The sequence below is a fragment of the Lynx canadensis genome, chromosome C1 (assembly GCF_007474595.2).
Source record: "Lynx canadensis isolate LIC74 chromosome C1, mLynCan4.pri.v2, whole genome shotgun sequence".
Taxonomy (NCBI): Eukaryota; Metazoa; Chordata; class Mammalia; order Carnivora; family Felidae; genus Lynx; species Lynx canadensis.
Window position 1 is genome coordinate 158,644,749 of NC_044310.1, and position 23,375 is coordinate 158,668,123.

General features: G+C 41.0%; 1 protein-coding gene across 2 annotated transcripts in view; it reads left to right on the plus strand.

The window, feature by feature from the left end:
• The window catches only part of MYO3B (myosin IIIB), a 388,605-nt gene that overhangs the window by 19,906 nt on the left and 345,324 nt on the right, over positions 1–23,375 (plus strand). For both annotated transcript variants that reach the window (XM_032594437.1, XM_032594436.1), the window contains exon 6: positions 14,958–15,103. In XM_032594437.1, the coding sequence (XP_032450328.1) occupies positions 14,958–15,103 (146 nt within the window). The remainder of the gene's footprint in view (positions 1–14,957; positions 15,104–23,375) is intronic.

The following is a 23,375-nucleotide window of genomic DNA, read 5'->3' on the forward strand; positions in this document are numbered from 1 at the left end:
TTTCTTTGGCCTGTGGCTGCATAACTCTAATATCTGCCTTTGTAGTCACATGGCACTCTCTTTGTCTGTCTCTGCCTTAACGTGGCCATCTTCTTATAAGGTCGCCAGTCATATTGTATTAGGGGCTCACCCTACTCCAGTATGACCTCATCTTAACTAATTACACCTGTAGCAACTATTTTCAAGTAAGTTTTCATTCTGAGGTTCTGAGGGTTTTTGGAAACACAATTCAACCCATAACAGCCCTCCAAATACTTAGCACCCCTGCTTTGTAGTAAGTAATTCAAGTTTCCAAGGGAATCAGTCAGTCATTTGGAACCTACAGGTCAGGTTTGCATGTTACAGGTATTAGCTTAGAGAGTTCAGCTTTGACTGTCTACATATGCACGCATGAGTGTGCACACACATACATACTGTTCTCTCTCAGCCTCAGGTGTTTAAGGCAAACATCGTTCTTACTGGATGTACTAAGCATAACATATTGCCTTCCCACATGGGGGCTTAACACCTTCAGAATTTTGTTCTGTCCTACCTGATGTCTGGCCAAGAATTTTTTATTATCTCCTGAGATGTTTGGCTCTGGTGACCTCCCTCAACCCTCTGTATACGTTGAGCCTCTGGTCTCCCTGACTCTTACTTTAGCCTGTATCTTAGACATGTATATTTTTTTAATGCAGTCTTCCCATTAGCTATGTTTATTGTCTCTTTTCTCCTCTACTGTCTCCTGACAGCCAATTTCTTATAATAAATAATATGCATAATAGTGTTGCACATTTGCATACAACTTTCACAGATATATTTTTTTAAATGTTTATTTATTTTTGAGAGAGAGAGACAGAGTGTGAGTGGGGGAGGGCAGAGAGAGAGGGAGACACAGAATTCGAAGCAGGCTCCAGGCTCTGAGCTGTCAGCACAGAGCCTGATGCACAGCTCGAACTTGTGAACTTTGAGATCATGACCAGAGCTGAAGTCAGACGTCTAACTGACTGGGCCACCCAGGTGCCCCTACAAATATATTTTTTTAGTACTCACACCTACCTATGAGGATGCCAGTTAGGCATGATTATATTGCCTTTATATGTAAGAATCCAAGCCTTTGCCAGGCTGTGTTCCCAGGGACACTGAGTAGGTAGGTGAGTAACAGTGACCAGAATCTATCTGTATGTTTGACTCACTGAACTGGAACCCATGCCCATTGTCAGGATTGGTATTGCTCAGCTAGTGTTTGCATCATATACTTGCCTGGTAATATCCTGGGCTATAGCAAAAAGGGACACAAGCCTACTTTATGTTTATTTATGATGATGGTGGAGGGGGGCAGTTGGGGGAACTGATCCTCCGTCTTCCTTTCCCACCATCACACATAGCAAAGAATTAAACTGAATGTTGTAAATGACTGAAACTAAACAAAAAGGACCAAAGTTGTCATTATTGTTTTTATGGGGGACATTTGTGGACTGTGTTAAAATTATGCCTTCTAGTAACTGGTATGCATAGGTGTGGCCGTGCTGATTAGGAAATTTTTGAAAGACTTCCATTCTGGATGGTAAGTGGTTGGCATCCAGGGCCCCTTGAGTGCTCCTCGGCCACCAGAGGTGCCTGTCTCTTTCCCTGGGAGCCCAGATCTCCTAATGGTCTAACACCTGCAGGTAATGTCTGGCAAGCAGGGACCTCAAGGAAGAGCTCCAGCTGAATGTCAGACAGTTTAAATATTGTACCTGCTAAACATGCGTATGGTGGGAAGGAAACTTGCACTTGCTGAGGACCCATCAATGTATCAGGAACTAGGATAGGGATATTTAACACATTATTTTATTTGATTCTATATTAGACATTATTTTCTCCATTTTACCACTGAGGAAAGTGAGGCTCAAAGAAGTGTATAGGAGATGTCAGGCCCGAATTCACATACCTCGTAAGTAGAGGAATGGTTTGGCTTTTCCGAGAGCATGGGCATGCAAGTCCCATTTGACAGATGAGGAAACTAAGGCAGGGAGAGGCTATTCTCTGTGATAGTTCAGATAGTTCAGTCTTGGTTCTAGAATTCAGGTTTCCTAGCCCACCAGCCTTGTACCCTTTCACTTTAATGTATTCACAGAGTGTTCAGTGTGGAAAATGTGTGCTGAGACAGCTCAAACAACAAAGACCTGCAGAGATATAGCGAAAGAATACTCTGAAACTGGAGTGTGAGACACATCACTTTAAAAGACATACGTGAAGGACCTATCACCTGTAATTTGTAGTTGACTACACTTTGTAGTCCTACCAGTGAGAGAAGCAACCCATATATTAAGGATTCAGTTTACTTGGCATCTTACTAAAACCGCTAAAGGTCTGTTTCTGTATCAGAAAGCAGACTTGTGGATAAAGTAAACGTTTGCTTCTTTTTTAGAAAAAAAATTTTTTTTTTGTTTTTTTGTTTTTACTTCCATCTGCTCATTGTTGCAAACAAGAGCTAATCAGCTGAGCAGAGAAACAGATGTGCTGTGACGGCTCCAAAACTGGGTCTTTTTCTCTGCTTGGAAAAGGGTCGTTGGCAGGGGACGGTTGCCATAACAACAAGCTTACACCAATGCAGAAATATCACAGGCTTTTTGCAACCACTCTTGCCTTCATTAATTATGCCTTTCCTAGCTAAATGATACGATAATGCTATTTCCTTTGGCATGCCAAGACGAGAGATGACAAATGAGATATTTTGTGTCGAAGGGCTCAGAAAGCCATAAAACACTATAGAACTAAAATGTTATTATTGTCGTTATTATCATTTTTTTGTTCCCTAAGCTCTAGCTAATGGGTTTGGTCCCCAGATAAGTGTTAGCATTTATTGAGTGCTTACTAGTCACCACGTACTAAGTGCATTATTTTTTTTTTTTAAGGAAATTATTTATTTTTTTACTGACATATAGTTGACACACAATGTTATATTAATGTTAGGAGTACAATATAGTGATTCAACAACTCTATATGTTATGCTATGCTCACCACAGTCACTATGCTACCATCTGTCACCATACAATGCTACTAAAATATCATTGACTATATTCTCTATGCTATACCTTTCATTCCAATGACTTATTCATTCTATAGCTGGAACCTGTACCTCCCATTCCCCTTCACCCATTTTGCTCATTGCCCTACCCCTCTCCTCTCTGGCAACCACCAGTTTGTTGTTTGTATTTATGGCTTTGTGTATGCTTTGTTCTTTTGTATTTTTTTTAAGTTTATTTATTTTGAGAGAGAATAGGTGAAGGGCAGAGAGAGGGAGGGAGAGAATCCCAAGCAGTCTCTGTGCTGTGCTAAACCAACTGAGCCCTTGTTCTTTTGTATTTTAGATTCCACCTGTAAGTGAAATCATATGGTATTTGTCTTTATTTGTCTGACTTATTTCATTTAGCATAATACCCTCTGGGTCCGTTCGTGTTGTCACAAATGGCAAGAGCTCATTCTTTTTTATTGCCTTGTAATACTCCATTGTCTGTAAATACCACATCTTCTTTATCCATTCATCTATAGATAGACTTTTGGGTTGCTTCATATCTTGGCTGTTGTAAATAATGCTGCAATAAACATAAGAGTGTAGATATCTTTGTTACTAAGTGCTTTATATGAATTAGTTCATTTATAATCCTCACAACAACTCCGTAAAGTACGTGCTATTACCATGCAATGTTTTAGATGAAGTAAATGAGTTACAGAAAGTACTATTCTTGTTCTTGAGCAGGGTATTATGTGATGCCACCAGGATCTGAACCCAGCTATTTAGCTCCAGAATTCTTCCTCTTAACCACTATACTAGAGCAAACTGTTTAATTGTGACCACCAGCATACCAGATAAGATATAAATCTTTTCAATTTTAAATTATTTATATAAGAATTATCCTTTCTAATATGTTGAGAAAAATGTAATATTTCAACATGACACTAGAAGCCAGTATGCTTAATGCCCTAGGGAAGGATCTGGGGAAAAAAATGACAAAGTTCTTCAGAACAGAATTTAGGATATTTGGATTTTAGGTTTATGTCTGCCACTCATTTTAAAAAACTGTGGTTCCGTTATTTTAATATGGCTTCAGTTTGGGTAAAAAAGTTAAGAGAACAAATTTTGGAGTCACATAGACCTGGGAGCAAATGATAGATACCTACTTACCTCCAGCAAGTTACTATTTATGATTAGTAAGATGGGAAGTTAAAAAAGGTAAAATGAGAAAGGGAAAAGAAAACAGTTTCAAAGGACAAAATTAAATGATGTACTGAACATGTTTTGTGCAGTTCCCGGCATGTTAAGTGCTTTAAAAAATGATGGCACATACTGCCTGAACACCACTCCTCCCTAAACTTGATCTCATCTGTAAGAAGAAAGGATTGTCTTGGGTAGTTGCTGCTTCCAGGTCTCTTCTGTTTTTCAGAGAACATTTACATTTTACAGAGGGAAAGGTGTCTTCTAGCTCACATGTTCCATGGCTCTGGTGTTCCTCTGATAAGATATGGTCTCTCTCAGTAAGGGTGAAGTAATGAAAAAAGGCTATTTTTACTGGACTCGGTTTTAAATGGCTGGGGATTATTGGGATCCCATGTGCCAGTCACATCACTGTAAGAAATGCAGGCCTTGGTTGGTCAGGAGTTTCAACTGAGGTGTTTAGAACCCAGATCACTGACTGGTAGACCTGTGTGTCTTCCCCCAAAACATTCATTCCAGAGATTCTGTAGCCTTGTCTTCCCTGATTCCCTTCAGACTCCCATGTCAGCTTCTAAGAAACAGAGGGATTCCCTTCCTTCTTGTTCTGGGCTGACCCTGCCTGTATTCCCACAGTGGTTCTGCCTTGAAGAACCCTGAAGCACAGCCTAGATACTTGGGGCTCTGGGGGGGGTGAAGGGCCCAGGGCAAGGGTGAAATGACTGAGTGCGGCCCTAGCCTTAACCTCAGTTCCACCAATAGATACCCTCTCAGCTGGAGCTCTGTGGGGAAGTTGAGTCATGTGTCATATGTCAGTGCAGAGGTGGGGGGCTGGTCCTGGAGGTGGTGGTGACATATCATCTCCTTCCTCCTGGAGGGTCTAAATATAGGACTCCTTCTGAGAGCTTCAGCTTCCAGACGTGCAGAAGCATGTGAGGCCCAGAGCAGAGGCCTCATATCCCCTCCACCCCACCTTCCCCTGCTCAGTACTGAGCAAGAAACATCAAAATATTTGCCTCTGTGAACATTTGGAGCTCTGTAGGCTGTCCTCCTACCCCTTTCTGGAGAGGTGAGAAGGCTCAAACTATTCTCATATGGGGCAGAAGTGTTTGCTGAAGGAATGTCACAGCCAGCCTCAGCTCTTCCTGAGCTCCGAGTCCCAAATTACCTGGTGGCTACCCTCCTATCAATGCCTCCACTGCCCTGCCCAGGGCCCAGGGGCTCAGCCCCATGAAGGGGAATTCATGCCTAGGCCAAACTCTGCATTTTGTCTTTTGCCTGATGGTCACTGAGCTGTCAGAAGAAAGCAAAGGCAGGCTGGTCCCATTCAGCATTAGGATTGGGATCCTAGAGGAGCCTTGGGGTAGGGCGAGGCAGGATCAGGTGGAGGGTGGGAAGACTAGTATTTGTGGTGCTCTGTTATGTCCCAGGTGTTTTCCATACTGTCTATAGTTTTAGAAAGTTAAAGGAAATCACTCTCTGGTAGGAATGTTTGACATTCCCAAGGGCATCCTGGTTTGCATGGTGATATCAGCCTGTGAGATAACAAAATCCAGAGACTACTTGCAAATAAAGAGATATGCCTTTATGAATGTTAGAGCATTCAGATATTCTGTTCAATTTGCTTCAAATCAAATAAAATTTGTGGGCTCATGCTTCAGTTCTATTACTTACTAGCTGTGTGACTTTGGGCAAGTTTCTTCACCTTTCTCAATCTGTTTCCTCACTGGCCTAACAAGCAGTAAAATGAACTGAATTGTAGAACTGCTGCTCTTTATTTCCTTAACTGTACTGTGGCAGAAATGGAGCACTAGCTGGCAAAGGAAAGGGGCAGCAAGGAAGCAAGAGGTGGCAGTAAATCTACCTGCGTGAGTGGGAGGTGTGCTTACACGTTCACAGTATGGAAGTTACTGTGGCTGTGGCTATCTGAAATGGTTTTGGCAATGACCCAGTGTTCTCTGTTTAGTAAGAATTCTCAGGAGATGCCTCAGTCGGGAAGTTAGTGAGGGAACCATGGAGCTTGCTTCTGGTGTGGCCACAAACCAGCTGTGTGACAGTAGGTCTCCCTACTCTGGGACCTCAGTTTCCAAGGCGGCTGAATGAATCCTAAGATCCCTTCTAAGCATCCATCCATCCAGCAGGGGAAGCTGCTGGAACAAAGGAGGGCAGTGGGGTTATCCTGGGTTTCCAAGCAAATGTGCTCCTTTAGAGCATTTTTTCTTTTTTTAAATAAACAACAGACATTTATTTCGCACAGTTCTAGAGGCTGGAAGTCCAAGATCAGCATGTCAACATATTCAGTATCTGGTAGGGCCTGCTAGCCTCCTGGTTTATAGATGCCATCTTCTTGCTGTGTCCTCACATGGATTCAGAACCTTTTGAGTACTGAAGACACATACAAAAATTGGGGCACACTGATTTATCTTTCATAAAGGAGTTCTGTGAATATCGGTCCTGAGTTTGAATATGGAGCTTATCACATAATTAGGAATAAGTGACACATTTCTGGGGTTTTGGGGAATTAAATTTCTTTTTTTTAACATTTATTTATTTTTGAGAGACAGAGACAGAGCGTGAGTGGGGGAGGGGCAGAGAGAGAGGGAGACACAGAATCTGAAGCAGCCTCCAGGCTCTGAGCTGTCAGCACAGAGCCTGTTGCGGCACTCGAACTCACGAAACGTGAGATCATGATCTGAGCCCAAGTTGGATGCTTAACCGACTGAGCCACCCAGGCGCCCCTTGGTTTTGGGCAATTTAAATGCAAAAATTGTTGTGTGCTGGCATAAAACCCAGAACCAGTCCCCCTCTATCCTCTACTACCATGGTGGGAAGTTAGTGTTGTACAGGCATTAATTTGAACCTTGTTTTATTTCTCTAAAGGCATAAGCTGAATTTTACAATCCTGAGCAAAGTCTTGTAGAACATCATATTTTAATTAAAGACCTTCCTGAATTTTGTAAGGACAGTATAATTTAACTTATTTTTGGCAATTTCTCAGTGTACAAAATATAGATTTAATGCTAGCCTTGAGTTTTATAAAAGAACCAAAAAAAAAAAAAAAAAGCAACCTCATCAATTTCAATTCTTCTAGTCCACCTCCTTTTTGGAAAAAAAATTTAAGCAAATCTCAAATATATCCTCCATTGAAGTTATATTTCATCCAAGGGAAGAGACTTCATTTGTTTATCTAGTATCTCAGCTTGTAACACTTTAAGATTTTTGTATGTAAAGCTGATGAATAATATTTGCCACTGGAATATTTATAACTGAAATTTCTAATTCCAGATAAGTTCTATTTTAGAAATCTTTAAGATCAACAACATGTATCAATTATGCTGCACAAATTACATAAGCAAAATTAGGAAACCTATTTGCCTTCCTCCCTCTCAGCCCATCTTATTTGCCAGTGTGTTGACTGCATTTCTGGGCTCAAGGTCAGCCAAGGATTAATAGCTTTAGGTCTGTTTGCCTTGCCGATTTCAAAGCTGAAGTTAGCTCTTGAAATAACAACATTTTGCCTGTGTACTTGAGTGAAATTTTAATATAGAGCTTTGGTTATAATTGTAGATCACACAATCAGTTCTAGTAAGATGAGAAATTAGAACAAATAAGGCGAACCTAACTGTATTTTTGGTGACATTTTAAAATATTAGTGGGAAAATGAGATCGTCTGAATAGGATCTATTGTTTTTTTAAGTTTGGTAAGTTATTTTTTATAAGAGTGTAGAATATTTTTTCCTTATGTTAGATGGTGCTTCTATAATATTATTTACTTAAGAGTATTGGTTAAAATCACATTATTGAAAGAGATTTCAGCCCAGCAGCTCTTTGATATATAATTTGATACATGGTATAAGTTAAATATCTTGTTGGAAAAATCTAGGTTTTCTGAATGCAGGAGCTCATGTGTTACTGTGTTTTATCCCCTTTACATCTAATCTAATACAGGTGTTCTTTTCAGATAATGAATACCTTGAGATGAGAAGAGACTATTCCCTCAGGTTCTAAAGCCCAAGTCTTTTTGTAGGAGATAGAAAGTGGATCTCACTCCTATCTTCAAAGCTTTATCAGCAAGTCCTAGTTTTGGCCTAGGCTGAAATGAAACTCTAATCATGGGGCATTTTATGGGATGGTGATGGCCTGAGAAAGTGAGAGTAGTACCCCCAGCCTCATGGTTACAACAGAAAGGGATATTGTTGGGAAAGGAATTTAACTCTTCTTGTATTAGTCTCACAGGAACCTAGTGTTCTGACCAAGACACTCCTTTAACGTGCCAACTTGTTGATGAAGAATCTCAATAGCCAGCAAATACTCTAAAAGAAAGACTCCCTTGAAAATTGAAGCAAACTTTGCAGTACTTATTCACATTTTCAAGACAAAAAAAAAAGACAATATTTGCTCTTTTTTGTTATAGAAATAATTCATGCTCCCTCTAGGCATTTTAGAGACTGCAAAAAGTTTTAAAGAAGTAAATAAAATAGATGTTATGCATGCATCATTGACCCCGTGATATCTACAACTAACATTATGATGCCATAGAAAACGGTGGGTAACCAGCATTTTCATAAGCAGTACTTCAGACAAGGCCCAGAGAAAGGGGTTGCTTGGTTTGTATGGGAAGAAGAGGTGCAGGGAGATTAGGTAATTTGCTAAAGTAACCTAGTGAGGGGATGGCGAACCACAATGAAGATGCCTGGCTCTGGGATGTTCTTTGACCAACCAGGAGTACAAACCTTTCCCACAATCCAGGTGCTACTGACAGTTGTTTTTTCTGTCATTCCCCTGGTAACTGAAGAAAGGGTCAGCCATCCTCAATGGAAATCAACCAACTCTATGCCTAAGGGTGGACAAGGAGATGATATTTGTCAAAGCAGTTGTGTTATCAAGTGGTGGGTACAGTTTTACCCCATAAACTCCTTCAGGAGAGTGGAGGAGGTGCTCCCTCTGTGGGGTGGGAGGAGTGACAGGCAGATTTAGAGAGTTTGGAACTTTGGAACTCGTTAGCCTGAAGAAGGCTAAAGAATACTGCTCTAACAAAGAGGGTTGACTGGCAGCCTTTGCTCCAAAGACCAGTGGAACTAAACTCTTAGTGAAAACTTATTTCTAGTTCTCATGCCCTTCCAGAAAGAAAAGTTTTTAGCAGCCAAGGTGGTAATGACCCACATTTGGGAGACTCAAGCCCACCTCTGGCTAAAGTAGCTATGGCCATTGGGCACTGTGGCTTCTAATGCATAGATATTGTTAGTAATCCAAACATTAGTGCTTTTCCTCTTCCTAAAATAAGCAGCAGTGTGGTCTAAGTGTACCAGAAGAGCTGTAAGTTTGCATTTCAAGGTAGGAAACTGGACATGCTCCATTAACCAGCATCCAAACAATTGCTCTGTCACTGAAGCTCATCTTCCCTAACATAGGCATTATCACAGCAACCAGCATCTTTTCGTAGACCTTAAGACCTTTTACAAAATATTGGCAATAAAATCTCCTGACAAAAAAATTCCAGCCTTCTGGTTCACACCCCAGAATAATCTACTGTTCACTCTAGCTAATTTGCATGGAGAGGTTAGCCTGTTTGAAAACAGTCCCAGAATCACTTACTTGGAAATTGTAAAGCCATAGAGTATAAGAGCAGGAGGGATAGCAGAGATCATTCATTACCACCTTGCCACTTTGTAGAAAGTGAGAGCCCTATAACTAAGGACACTCAGCTCAGAGTTTTCAAGGGACTTGCTCAAAGGCACTCAGCTGTATTTATAATAATGGAGTAATGAAGTAAATAATGGAATTCAGACTTTTATTTTATTATTTTTAAAAATTTTTAATTTTTTAACGTTTATTTTTGAGAGAGAGAGAGAGAGAGAGAGAGCGTGTGTGCACGTGCATGCTAGTGGGGAACGGGCAGAGAGAGAGGGAGACAGAATCCAAAGCAGGTTCCAGGCTCTTGAGCTGTCATCACAGAGCCTGACGTGGGGCTCGAACTCAAGGACCACAAGATCATGACCTGAGCCAGAGTAGGATACTTAACCGAATGAGCCATCCAGGTGCTCCAAGAGTTCAGATTTTCTAATTCCAATCTGAAGATTTTCAACATAGCTTCTCTGAAGAGTGCCACAAATTGATGTGGACAGGGAGGGAAGAAAGATAAGGATTATAATCCTCACCTGGGTTACTTCTGTTTACTTCAAGGGTCGCTTTGATGAGATCATCAAGTCTCTGGCCCCTTTAAGACAGAAAAAAATGATGCGGTTAATGGTAGATTAACACCAAGTGGATAAAACTATTTATTAAAATCAGAAACAGTATAAACACTCACTGATATGTCAGAGAATTGAAGATTGTTAAAAGTGGCTATGCAGAAGTATGTAGGGATTTATATGCCACTGAAACTCATTGAGACTCAGAGAGATAATATTTTAATTTTGGAGCGATTATGCCACTAGCAATTACTGTGCTAGGACTCTGTCTCCATTTTGATTCATTTAATGCTATGTTCTTAGCCTTTACTGGGTACACTAAGCATTTTGTAACATTCCATACATATGTCTCATGGAACATTCCAGAAGACATATTCTCTTCATATCAACCTCCAACATGCTGTGGGACTTTAAAATCAACTTTGGAGAGTCTATACTTTGTAAAATTGACATTTATTAGCAGGTTTTCTATTCACAACATTGGATTAAGATAAATACACATATTTGTTCATGATAAACAACCTGGTATCTGCTTCTGGTACTTAGAACTGTATATTAAAACCACAAATTGTGACTAGTTTGTTGGCAACTAACAATAGAGAGATTAAAATCTATTCAGTTCTGAAATGTAAGATATATTTACTGCATTATACAACTTCAGGTAGTCACTGAAAACTTGTATTTTATTGTTACCCTTTAGTATATTGTGCTTCTGATCTTAATAGAATTTTGTTTTCTTATTGCATTTACATGTGAAAAGAAAGTGAGTTCCAAAGAGCACAAGATATTTTTCTGCATCTGGTGAGGGGTAGAACTCAGACCCAGTTTGAACTTGTTATACTGCCTGCCAAACTGACCTCTCTTCTTGACATCCCTGATGGCACCATCATTCTCCTGATCACCCAGGATCAAAATGTCAGTCTTCCTGGGTGTGTCCCTTTTCCTAACCACCCATATTAAATCTCTGTGCATATTAAGTCCTTAAGGTCTTTCCCCGAGCTCTCTCTTATGATTATTCTATCTTCCCTCTTCCCTCTTCCCTATCAACATCACTAATACTGCTATGATTGAAGCAAAGGCTCCAGGTAAAGGAGCATATACACTTGCCTTGGTGGGTCTCCTCCTTGGGCTGGCTGAGGTGAGTTGGAGAGGTATGAAAGAATGAGGTGTTTGGGGTCCTGGCCTGAGTCAATGCCATCTCACCCTGTCTCTCTCCGTCCCCTTAATATGACTTATAGAACCTGGGAAACTTGGTCTGAGCACCATATACTTATTTGCCATTGCCACTGTCCTTAGTGGAGGCTGGAACATGTGATTCAGAGTGCTCTTTGAAAGGTTGCCTTCTCCTCCGGGCAAGGAAACCAAAGACCGATGGGACATCTAAGCATTCTTAATTCAGCTTTATTTTACCTAGAAACAAGGAGAATGCTATGCTAAGGAGAATGAGATTACTTCTCCTTAAGAAATAGTTGTAGGTTTTGGTGTTGGATAGATAAGGAATCCAGATCCAGGATGTGTTGACCTTAGTTGAGATGCATCCTCTTAGAGTGCATCTGTAAATCCCATCACACATGTGGCCCATATAAGGGTCTTTCACTCCTCTGAAGGACTGGTCCTGAAAAAGAGATTCCTTCTGAGAAGATGGAGTTTAGGTGACAAAAGTCTCAAGAAACCTGGTTAATTTATTCACAATATGAGTACAGAAGCTGATAATTCAACCATTCTTTGAACATAAACTTTATTATGTAGCACATTTATCATATTATAATGATTTGTTTGCTGGTCTCTTCTCTATGTTCAAATTCTGGCCCTGACAATGACTCACTGTGGGCCCTGGATAAGCTATTTAACTATGCTGTGCCTCAGTTTCTACACCTGTGCTAGGTGATGATAGCACCTACCTCACAGAATGATGATGAGGATTCAATTCAGTGTGAATTTAGCTTTCTCTCCCTGGGGCCTAGTACCATGACTGGCTCGTGGGCACTCTGTAATTATTTGTGAATTATTTTAGTAGCAAAATTTTCTGTAATCTTCTTTGGAAGGCTGAGCTTAAAGAATTTGTCACATTACTTACTGAGTTTTGGGAAGAGGATTTGGCCAAAAGATACTTTTCAATCAGATGGAACTGAAGACAATGTCTGTCTGCAAAGAGAAATTGAAACCAGATGAATGTTTTGAATATTTTACGACTGCATTCGAGAAACGTTAGGATGTCTCCATTCCCACATTTGGATGGGTTCTTGGAACTACCTTTTGTGTCTCATCCAAGATGGCTAGAAGTTGATTTGAATTTCCTCCAACTTCATTTGAAGCTGTGCTCAAGCTCCAGCATATTTGAAGATGTGGAGTTTGGGCACTAGACGCTTTTTGCTGTCTTGCTTCCCTGGCATGATCTCCCTCTAATATCCCAAGCATTTGGAGCCCATATCCTTCACTGGACATACTAGTACACATTGTCTTAGGCCATTTAGAGTTGCCGTGGTTTGTCATTTAATTATTGTAGGTTCACTTTAAATCTTAATTGACTGTAACTTTTGTTGGGGAAGGACAGAGTCTTATTTTTCTTTCCTTCACACGAACACGTAAGAATGGTGAGCTATTTGCTCTGATTGATAGGTTTAAAATTATGTTTGTCCCACATGTTTAGAGATGTCATTTCTGAAAGGAAAGGTGTTTGAATAGCCTTCTCTGGAGATCTTTAAAAATAGTGATACTTCTCACCTGATTGGGGTGTTGAAAGTGAGGTCTTGTGGGGCAATGAAATGGCTTCTGGTCCTGAAGTTGGAATTATTTTAACTTTAGTTTGAATGCACATTTGAAAATAATGTGTAAAAAGTATGGCAGGATATTCTGTGGCAGGTAGTCTATCAGATGGGGCTGGGATCAGGCCAGGGCTGCAGGTACATGGAAAACGTTCTTCAGTTCAGAAACCAGAAGAGAGGGTAGAGGGCAATTATAGGAGCAAAAGCATCAGGTCTCAGGCAAGACAATAGGCACGTTTGGCCTTGTAAGTCCAATTAAGTGGGTCTGAGCAGTGTGTTAATTTTCTGTCATTGCCATAGTAATATTGCACGTGTGAGGCTTAAAACAACACACGTTTATTCTCCAGGTCATTAGTCAGGTACAAGACCTACCTGGCTAAAATGAACTTCTCCATCTGGATTCTCACAGGGATCTCAGACTTAACATGTCCTAAATGGAACTCCTGCTTTCAGCTCAAACCTGCTTCTCTTCCTGTCTTCCCCGTCTCATTAAATATCATTTCCATTCTGGAATTGCTCATATATCAAAAGCTCTGGACTTGTCCTTAATTCCTCTTTCTTATAAGCCCCAGTCAGCCAATCTGGTTGGCTCTGCTTTCAAAATTATGTAATCAGTGTGATTATTTCTCACTGTGTCAATATCTGTAGTTTGGATTCTTGTAGTAGCATTTTAAACTGGTTCTGCTTCTTCCACTCGTGTCCCATTTCAACGTATATCGTCAGCACAGCAACCAGAGTGATCCTGCTAACATGTTAGCCAAATCTCCCCCCTCTGCTCTTCACAACCAGTTGGCCCATCTCACTCAGAGTTAAAGCCAAATACTTTCTGGGGGCCTAACAGGGCAGGCAGGCCTGTCGCTCTGGCCCCTCACTGCTCTCCAGTGATGTCATTTGTCTACCTCATAGGCTGTTTGGACCTGTACATCATCAGACTCTCAAAGTTTCCCACCTGTCTGTCCATAGCCAAAGGTCATCCTTGGTTAAGAAGGCAGATTTCAGGTCAAATAGGGACACTTGGTTCTTCCATTCTCTGGGTCAAATAGTAGGGACATCTGGTTCTTTCATTCTCTTGCCTACCCCAACCTTCTTCCAACCCCGTTGTGATAGCCTCTGAGTCTGAGTAGAGGAGCTTTTCATGTTTGACTCAAAGATAGAGATTTCCTCACAAGGTTCCATGGTCTCCAACCCGGTGACAAACCCAGGGGCATTTTCTGGTTCTGCTGCTCTTGTATCCAGTCAGGCCAGTCACTGACATAGCACCTGCTGCTGAAATACAAACCAGTTGTTGGGGTTTGAGGTGGGGGCAGATGTTCCTGGAAAAAAGGGATGGGAAGGAGTGGTTCCTATTTTAGGTTAACCACATCAGTCTTCCAGTCTTCCAACATCTTTCTGCTCATTTGGCCACACTCCTGGGGATTTTGTGCAGGTAACAAGCATCTTCGTGAACAACTGTTCCTCATTGTTGAATTCAGCAGCTGGCAGTGAGGTGAGGGATGCAGACAAAGCCTTAAGGGATGTCAGAGTGGGCTCAGTGAGGTGTCCACTCTTGTGTCTTCCCTTGCACTGTTCTTCCCTTGCACTTGTACCTAGAGGATTCAGTGTATGTTTATTGTACTGAAATGGCACATTTTTAAAGGCTAACGAACATACCAGATGATAAATTAATCACACACAAATAAAGTCTAGGTAACACATACCTTATTATCTCTGGAATTCAATATCAGTGTAAATAAGGGAACTAAGAAGGGGGCTAAGATCAGCCGAGGGTCTTTTAGGACATCTGAGGTGGCAGTGGGGTTGATGTGTCTTGTTTTTGTCTGATAGGTCATTGCTTGTGAGCAGCAGTATGACTCTTCCTATGACGCTCGCTGTGACGTCTGGTCCTTGGGGATCACTGCTATTGAACTGGGGGATGGAGACCCTCCCCTCTTTGACATGCATCCTGTGAAAACGCTTTTTAAGATTCCAAGGTAGGACACAAGATGGCGCTCTTGGCTTATTAGTTCTTTGTGAAAGAGTCTGGTTAAGAGGGATAATAAGTAGTTCGTAAACAATTTCTGGCCAAACCTAAGAAAGCCTAATTGTAAAATGTATTTCTTTTGGGGAAAAAAAAGGGGGGAGTGGGGGAAGAAAGATGACTGTTCCTGAAAGCATATCCCAAAGAATAATAGGACTATATTGTAACCATTGCAGATTTTCAGTACTCTGATTTTTCTGAGATACTCATTTATTGTGCTTTGCACAAGAGGACTAAAAATACAATTTTGGATTAAATAATCTCTCTAAATGCTGATTTTCTCTTTTTAATTATATAATCACATCTGGTCATTCTGTTTGCTTATTGGAATCTTTCTCGAGTATTCAGGAAAATTTGGAGATAAGAAATGTGTATTATATTTTCGTATACACCCAGAGAAGCACTAAAAAACATCAGCTAAGTGAATCAGTTATAAGACTTACTCTCCATCCCCTGATTTCCATCTCAATGGGACATTGTGCTGAAAGAGGTCTGTTTGGAGGGTATTTAAATGCCAGTATATTTTCTATTGTATGTATTCATTAGGGGTTTGTACTAGAGATTTGGTTGTTTGTCTTTCATCAGAATTGGACTGCTGTTTGGCCGCTTAAGCTTCTAGTTACCGAAAAGGAAGCAATCGGGCGAGCTCTGTCCTGGCTGGGTTGCAGATTAAGAGATTTGTACCCTCCACATTTCTCTTTCAAAGGAAGGCTCTGGGCCGGCTTGGAGCTGTTTAACTACTTTAACAGTGCAAGTGTTAACCTTTCCTTATCTGCACAATCACACAGCCTTTAAAAATCTCTCCTGATTGCAATTTGCATTTCTGATTAGGTCTATTTAAATGCAGATGAAGCCTGTGGTGTTCATCATCGTAATGTTATCGTTTTATACCTAATCCAGATGTGAACCACTACCCACCATTATTCCAAAAATGATTCCCACCCAAGTCAGGATTGGTCTTTTTGCTTTTTCCAAAGTACAAACACAAGTCCAGGCGATTGGAAGAACAGACAAAGCTCCTGGCTTTTAAAATTAATATAGTCTGGTGATCATTTAAAACAAAGTATGAGTGCAGGACCAAAAGCACTGTTGTATGCAGTAAGTCAGAAAATGAGAAATGGTGTCTGGGATGGTATGTGTGTATGCTTTGATTTTTTACAAATCATTAACTTTTCACCATTTATTTACTGTGGCCATATAATTTCCCAAAGATCAGAATTAAGGTGTGGCTTCTGATTAGCAAGATATATGTACTTCTGATAAGACATCATCTACTTGGGTATATATTTTTTTCTTTTTTAAAGTATGTGTTTGTGTACAGACCACCTGTTCAAAAATTTCATACGGTGATAAATGTGAGGCAGCTTAGAAAGTGTGTGTGTGTGTGTGTGTGTGTGTGTGTGTGTGTGTGTGTGTGTATGTGTGTGTTTAAATAGACTGTTCATCTCCAATGACTCCTCTGGGCTTGCTTCTGTGCCTAGCAAAGTCTCTGATCTCTAATAATCTCAGTATTTCACTTCTTCCATCTTGGGAGAAGCTCCCAGACCTTTGAAATACAAATAACCAAGCTCCCTCCCCCCACTGCCTGCTTCTGGACAGGGTGAATCCCAGGAACAGGACAATTGCTAGAAAAGGATCTTAGGGGAAACAAGGATTCTTACCCTAACATACGTTGAAGCTTTCTTTTTCTCCTTTTAATGTAATCTCCTGCCCTTTTACCATCTCTTGGTTCCTGCACAAGTGATGAATCAGATCAAACTGGGAAATGTCAACAATAGTCAGTCAGCAGATCCTCAGTGAGATTCTGTGTGCTGAATACTTGCCACTGTCCCAACCTTAACAACCAACTTGACGTTCCTGTGCAGGAAGGATGGATTTTTTTTTTTAAATGTAGCATATTTGCATATACTGCACAGCATCTTATACTCCCCAAGTTATTTACTTAAAAATTACCCTTTCAAGGGGTGCCTGGGTGGCTCAGTTGGTTGAGCGTCTGACTTCTGCCCAGGTCATGATCTCACCATTCATGTTCATGGGTTCGAGCCCTGCGTTGGGCTCTGTGCTGACAGCTCAGAGCCTGGATCCTGCTTCATATTCTGTCTCAGTCTCTCTCTGCCCCTCCCCTGCTGGTGTTCTGTCTCTCTCTCTCAAAAATAAACAAACATTTAAAAAAATAAAAAAAAATTACCCTGTCAATTAGAATTATGCATTGCTCTTACGAAGTATTGTGGATTGACCAAGCAAGTATGTGTGTGTGTGTGTGTGCATATGTGTTCATACTGTCTTAATTTTGAGTGCTAAAAATATGCATTTCCTCAGAAAAACTCTTTGATGGAGAGTGGAAAAATTAAGCATTTACACATTTTAACTGGGCACTCAAATTATTTACCTGTGTGTTTCACGGGGTACTCTCTCTCCCCCTCTCTCATTTTCTCATTCTTTCAGCATTTTCTTTCCTGATGGAGAAGAGAAAGTGACAAGTAATGACAAAAATCTGTTTAATCCATTTGGCTTCTGGTTTTTTTCCTATTTGATTATGAGTGTCTTTGCTGTTCTGGAATTCCCTCTAGTTAAACAATGAAGTCCATTTCAGAGTATTCTAGGATCCAGAACATTGTATGTGGCTTCCTTCTTTGGCCCTCCTAACTCTCCTCTTCCCTGCAACCTTCCTTACTGGAAATAAGTACCAAATAAGGGAAGAAAAGAAGACCTTTACTGAGTCAGGGAAGATACAACTTTCACAGGTTCTGAAGGACTTAGGAAAGAATGAAGTGCTGGTTACATGTGAGATGAGAGCCTCAGGTGTCAACAGGCAGATAATTACACAGGTTCCTTGGACACTGTCAGAAAGCGTGAAGCAAGACCTGCCTGGATGTGGTTGACTTGCCTGCACACAGGGCTCCTTACTTTTCCCCCCTCTGCCTCCATTTCTTCTGGAGGCACCTTCTCCTTTCTTTTGACCTTCACGTTAGAAGATGACACATGGAGTAATCGTGACCTGTCTTTGAAATGCTGCGTGACTCAGAGTCTTTCCTACATTGCAAACACACAGAAATTATCTGCTGATTGTGACAGCATCCACTATTTGCAGAACCCGTCAGCATGTGTCATCTTGTCTAACGCCTTTGCTCCAAAAAAGTCACCCCTCTCTGACAGTCACTGCTCTGTCTGCTGCTATTTTTCTCTAGGAGTTAGAAGAGAGGAAAAGAATGAAAACCATTTCTTTGGGCATCAGTGGATTTGACAACATCTCTCTGATGACCCTCTCCTGAGGACTCCTTTAAAATGTCAAAGGCTTATTAGAAGGATCTTGCTGATGACCTGGATACATTTTTTTCATTTAAAGGGAGATCCATTTCATAGATGTAATTGCAAGAACCCATAGAGTTAGGAGAAATATACAATTATATTTCTCTCTTGGCAACTAGGTATCTTTCCTTAGCTTGGAATCTTTGCCTCATGACCCCTTTGACCTTCATAGATGGGAGTCAGGAAGGCAGTGGGGACCAGTGTGGCTGTGTCTGTTGGACAAGGGCTAAGAGCTGTGTTGCCCGCCCATTTATTTGGGGCCAGATAGAGGCTGACTCTTGCCACACATTGCATAGTACTGCCACTTCATTCCTTGTGGATAAGTGTAGAATGTTTTCAGCTTTCCCAGCAGAAATGTCTTTGGCTGGGAGTGGATGGGCCAGAATGGCCTGAACATTCCAGTTCCTAAAGCCAGTGGTTTTCCCTTTCTAAAGAGAAGTTTCCCTGCAGTACACTGCAAAAAGGAGAACTCGGGGCGCCTGGGTGGCGCAGTCGGTTAAGCGTCCGACTTCAGCCAGGTCACGATCTCGCGGTCCGTGAGTTCGAGCCCCGCGTCAGGCTCTGGGCTGACGGCTCAGAGCCTGGAGCCTGCTTCCGATTCTGTGTCTCCCTCTCTCTCTGCCCCTCCCCCGTTCATGCTCTGTCTCTCTCTGTCCCAAAAATAAGTAAACGTTGAAAAAAAAAAATTAAAAAAAAAAAAAAAAAAAAGGAGAACTCATGATAATTTCCAGTTCACATTTGGGCTTGCTTTTGTCACCAAACTTAGGTTGTTCCAAGCTGTACCCAAACGGTACATTAGTTTCCTAAGGCTGCCACAACAAATTACCACAAATTTGGTGGCTTAAAATAAGACAGATGTATTGTTCTAGAGACCAGAAGTCTGAAGTCAAGATGTTGGCAGAGCCACGATCCCTCTGAAGGCTCTAGAGGACAATCCCTCCTTGCCCATTCCAAGGTCTGGTTACTTCCGGTCGTCTTTGGTTTGTGGCAGCACAACCCCAGTCTCTGCCTCCACTTTCGTGTGGCTTTCTTCCCCGTCTCTCTGTGTGTTCTTTTTTGTCTTGTCCTATAAGAACATTGTTACTGTTTTTAGAAAAACCCGTCCTATGGGGCGCCTGGGTGGCACAGTCGGTTAAGCGTCCGACTTCAGCCAGGTCACGATCTCGCGGTCTGGGAGTTTGAGCCCCGCGTCAGGCTCTGGGCTGATGGCTCAGAGCCTGGAGCCTGTTTCCGATTCTGTGTCTCCCTCTCTCTCTGCCCCTCCCCCGTTCATGCTCTGTCTCTCTCTGTCCCAAAAAAATAAACGTTGAAAAAAAAAATTAAAAAAAAAAAAAAAAAGAAAAACCCGTCCTAATCCAGAATGATCTCATCTCAAGATCCTTAATTACGCCTGCAAAAGCCCCTTATCTCAAATGAGATCACATTCTCAGGTTCCAAGTGGACATATCTTCTGGGGGCCACAGTTCAACCTGCTATACCATCAACTTTCATGTTTTCTAAATTCCCTGAGAAACTAATTTGGGGCAGAATACAGGATAGCTAGCTAAATGATGATGGAAAAATAATAATAGCTTAGATTTATTGATTGCTAACTGTGCGGCAGGCACAGTGCTGTGTGTTTCCCAAATATAAATGCATCAATCCCTACAATGACCCTGAGGTGGATTCTATCACCACCCTTTTTTCTGGAGGAGAAAACTAGAAGCCCTTGGTTATGCACCTATGGAGGAAAATGGTTTGAATCTGAGAACTTTGACTCCAAAACCCATATGTTTTGCAGCTATAGTTGACCATTGGACAGCATGGGGGTTAGTGGTACCAACCCCTCCACGCAGTTGAAAATCTGTTTAACTTTTGAGTCTCCCAAAATGTGACTACTAATAGCCTACTTCTGACTGGAAGCCTTACAGATAACATAAATAGTTGATGAACACGTATTCTATATGTTATATGTATTATGTATTATATTTTTTTCACATGTTTAAGAACTTATTTGAATTCCAGCTAGTTAACATACAGGGTAATATTAGATTCAGTTGTAATATATAGTGATTAAATACTTACATACAACACCCAGTGCTCATCTCAACAAGTGTCCTGCTTCATACCCATCACCCATTTAGCCCATCCCCTTCCCACCTCTCTTCATTTATTCTCTGTAGTTAACAAGTCTGTTTCTTAGTTTGTCTCTCCTTTTTCTTTCTGCATGTAATCCCTTGTTTTCTTTCTTTTTTAAAAAAAATTTTATTGTTATTTTTTAATATGAAATTTATTGTCAAATTGGCACCTGTTGGGATGAGCACTGGGTGTTGTATGGAAACCAATTTGACAATATATATTGTATTCTTACACTAAATTAAACAAGAGAAAAGAAAATGTTATTAAGAAAATCAAGGAAGAGAAAGTACATTTACAGTACTGAACTGTTTATCAAAGAAAATCTGCATGTAAGTAGACACATGCAGTTCAAACCCATGTTGTTCAAGGATCAACTATACATTGAAAAGTTAAAGCCCCTCTTCAGTTATATTTATTTATCAATGAATTATGAATTAAGCACTAAGGGGACTGGAGTATACAGAAATAAATAGGACATCTCAGTCTTTAAGAAGCTTATAATCCAGCATCCTTCTTCCTGCTCCCAATTTAAACAGACACTATAAACCTGAGAGAATCTTATTAACATCAGCAATTGTGTCAGCCACAGAACTGAAGAATAGAAATCAAAAGTGTCATCACAGGTGAATATAGGTCTTGCTTGGCTCATTGATTTATATATGACCCCCAAACCAAAAATCCCTTCCTTTTCCAAACTCCGTTTTAAGCAACTGCCTTCTAGTTCCTAATTTGGAACTTCAGTGTTTGAACTAAAGAATTGTAGAACATATGTTACATAAAACTGGAGAGGCATTTCAGGTTATCATTATTGTACCCAGAAGTTCCTGTCCCATCCTACCCTTCTTGGAAAACTTGTGTCTGCCACATCAGGGCTATTTCTGGTATAGCCAGAATCTCCTCCCCCTTCACCTTCCTCTTATTTTTTTGATTGGAAAAGCTCACTTTGGTTCTGGGGTAAATGGAAATCTGTTTCTGGCATCCTCTCATGCATTCTCTCATGGAAACTATTTTAAATGGTTATTTAAGAGGAGGCAATGTAACACCTAAAGTTCTCACTTTGGGTGCATTATTAGACTCTTGTGGCCAACTAGAGTTCTATGGTCGAGTCTGAGGACTTAGCCTGTCTCTAGAACTTTATGCTTATGGGAAAAAAACTTTCCAAGCTCTGAACTACCCATTCACAGAAATGTTTTGGAACACAGTCTGTTGGGTATTTGGGGATGGCTATGCCCTTTAACCTAGGACATCTCTAACTGTTCACTTTGAATTAGGCTTGTTTTGAGCGCTTGAGTTGTAAGGCAGGGTTGGTTTTTTTTTTTCCCTCTCTCAAGAAGAACAGTTTTCCTGTGCTTTCTTTATTCATTGTCAAAGGTGAAATGGCAGAAGTTGGATAGTAAAGGAAAGAGGAACAAGGAGGAAAAATCAAAAAAGATACTCTCAGGGTTCTTGAATGATGTGGGTGGCGCGCTTAGAAAGGGTAAGTTGAAACATTTGTGAGTTTAATTGAAAGGTTTCTTCAGGGACCCAATGCCTACAATTGACTCTTGTTCTGAAACAGAATCCTTGCACTGAATTTTCATCAAATTGCATCTGAATTTCTATCATTTTTTAAAGGTAAAGATTCTTTGTATTCTGACTTTACTAATTCAGGAACCAAATTGTTCCTACATGGGAAGCCTGCTCCTCAGCTGTGAGAGGATGCAGAGGCAGCAGGGAGCCCTGAGTCACCAGTAATTGTCTTACTATTACAGAATTGTCACAGGACATTTTCCCTTAGGGCTGTGAAATATATGGAAAAGAAATTAAAACTAAACTATTGTTGTTGAAGTGTAATGAGTGAGGGGGTTGGGTGTTTAATGGCACAGTAAGGCTAGATCTGCCCCCGGGGAATTTTGGTTTCTCTTCACCAACCCAGGTCGCTTAGCTATTGGCCTTTTGAGCAAGGAACCCTCACAATCCCAGCTTCCCTCATAAAGCAAGAAGAGCTAGAAGAATTAGCATCATTTAGCATTTATTGAGTTCCTAACAGGAAAAAAAAAAGTTTTGAAATACTCCAGTAGAAAAACAATAGTCTTTTATGAATGTTTTTCTTTCTTTGGGAGATTTCTAGTCCCATTTTTAGGGGATTGTGTTCCCTATCCCTCAGGATGCTTTAGGGGTGCCCCTTCTCTCCCTGGAGTAGCCTCTTCATTTCCTTGGGAACACAGTAGCTGGAGGCAGCTGGAAGAAATGCCCCAGAAGGCCTCCACTCTGTGGAACATGTTTCTGAACTCTTTTTTAATTTGAATTGAGCAGCTGGGGCTGTTAGTTCCTGTGGAGGTGCAGCTTGCTGCCCCCTGAATCCTGGCAGGCAGGAAGAGTTCAGCTTTGCAGGTTTTCATTTGGGGATCAGATGGCAAAGGAGGAGTGTGCCTTCAGGGACTGCCTGCCACTCCCCATCCACGTTGAGTAAGAAGCCCATCCTGAGAGAAGGGAAAGGCCAGAGAATGAGAGGTGTTGATTTACAGCACTACCCGTGCTTTTCCCCTCATTACTCTGATTTCGTTATTTTGGCACCACTCACTTTGGCTAATTCCAACTTAGCTCCTAAATGATGGCGAGATGGGCAAAGAGGAGAGACAACGAAACAGAGCTCTAAATAGTACCAAAGGGTTTGAAATACCCAAGTTTCCTCTTGATTCCAGAAAAAACAAGGGAGTAAAGGTGAGGAATATTTATAAACTGCTTTCATAGGTTGGCATAGTGGTATGGTAGGGGCAACACAAGGATGAAGAGAGGTAAGGTGGTAGTCTGGAGGA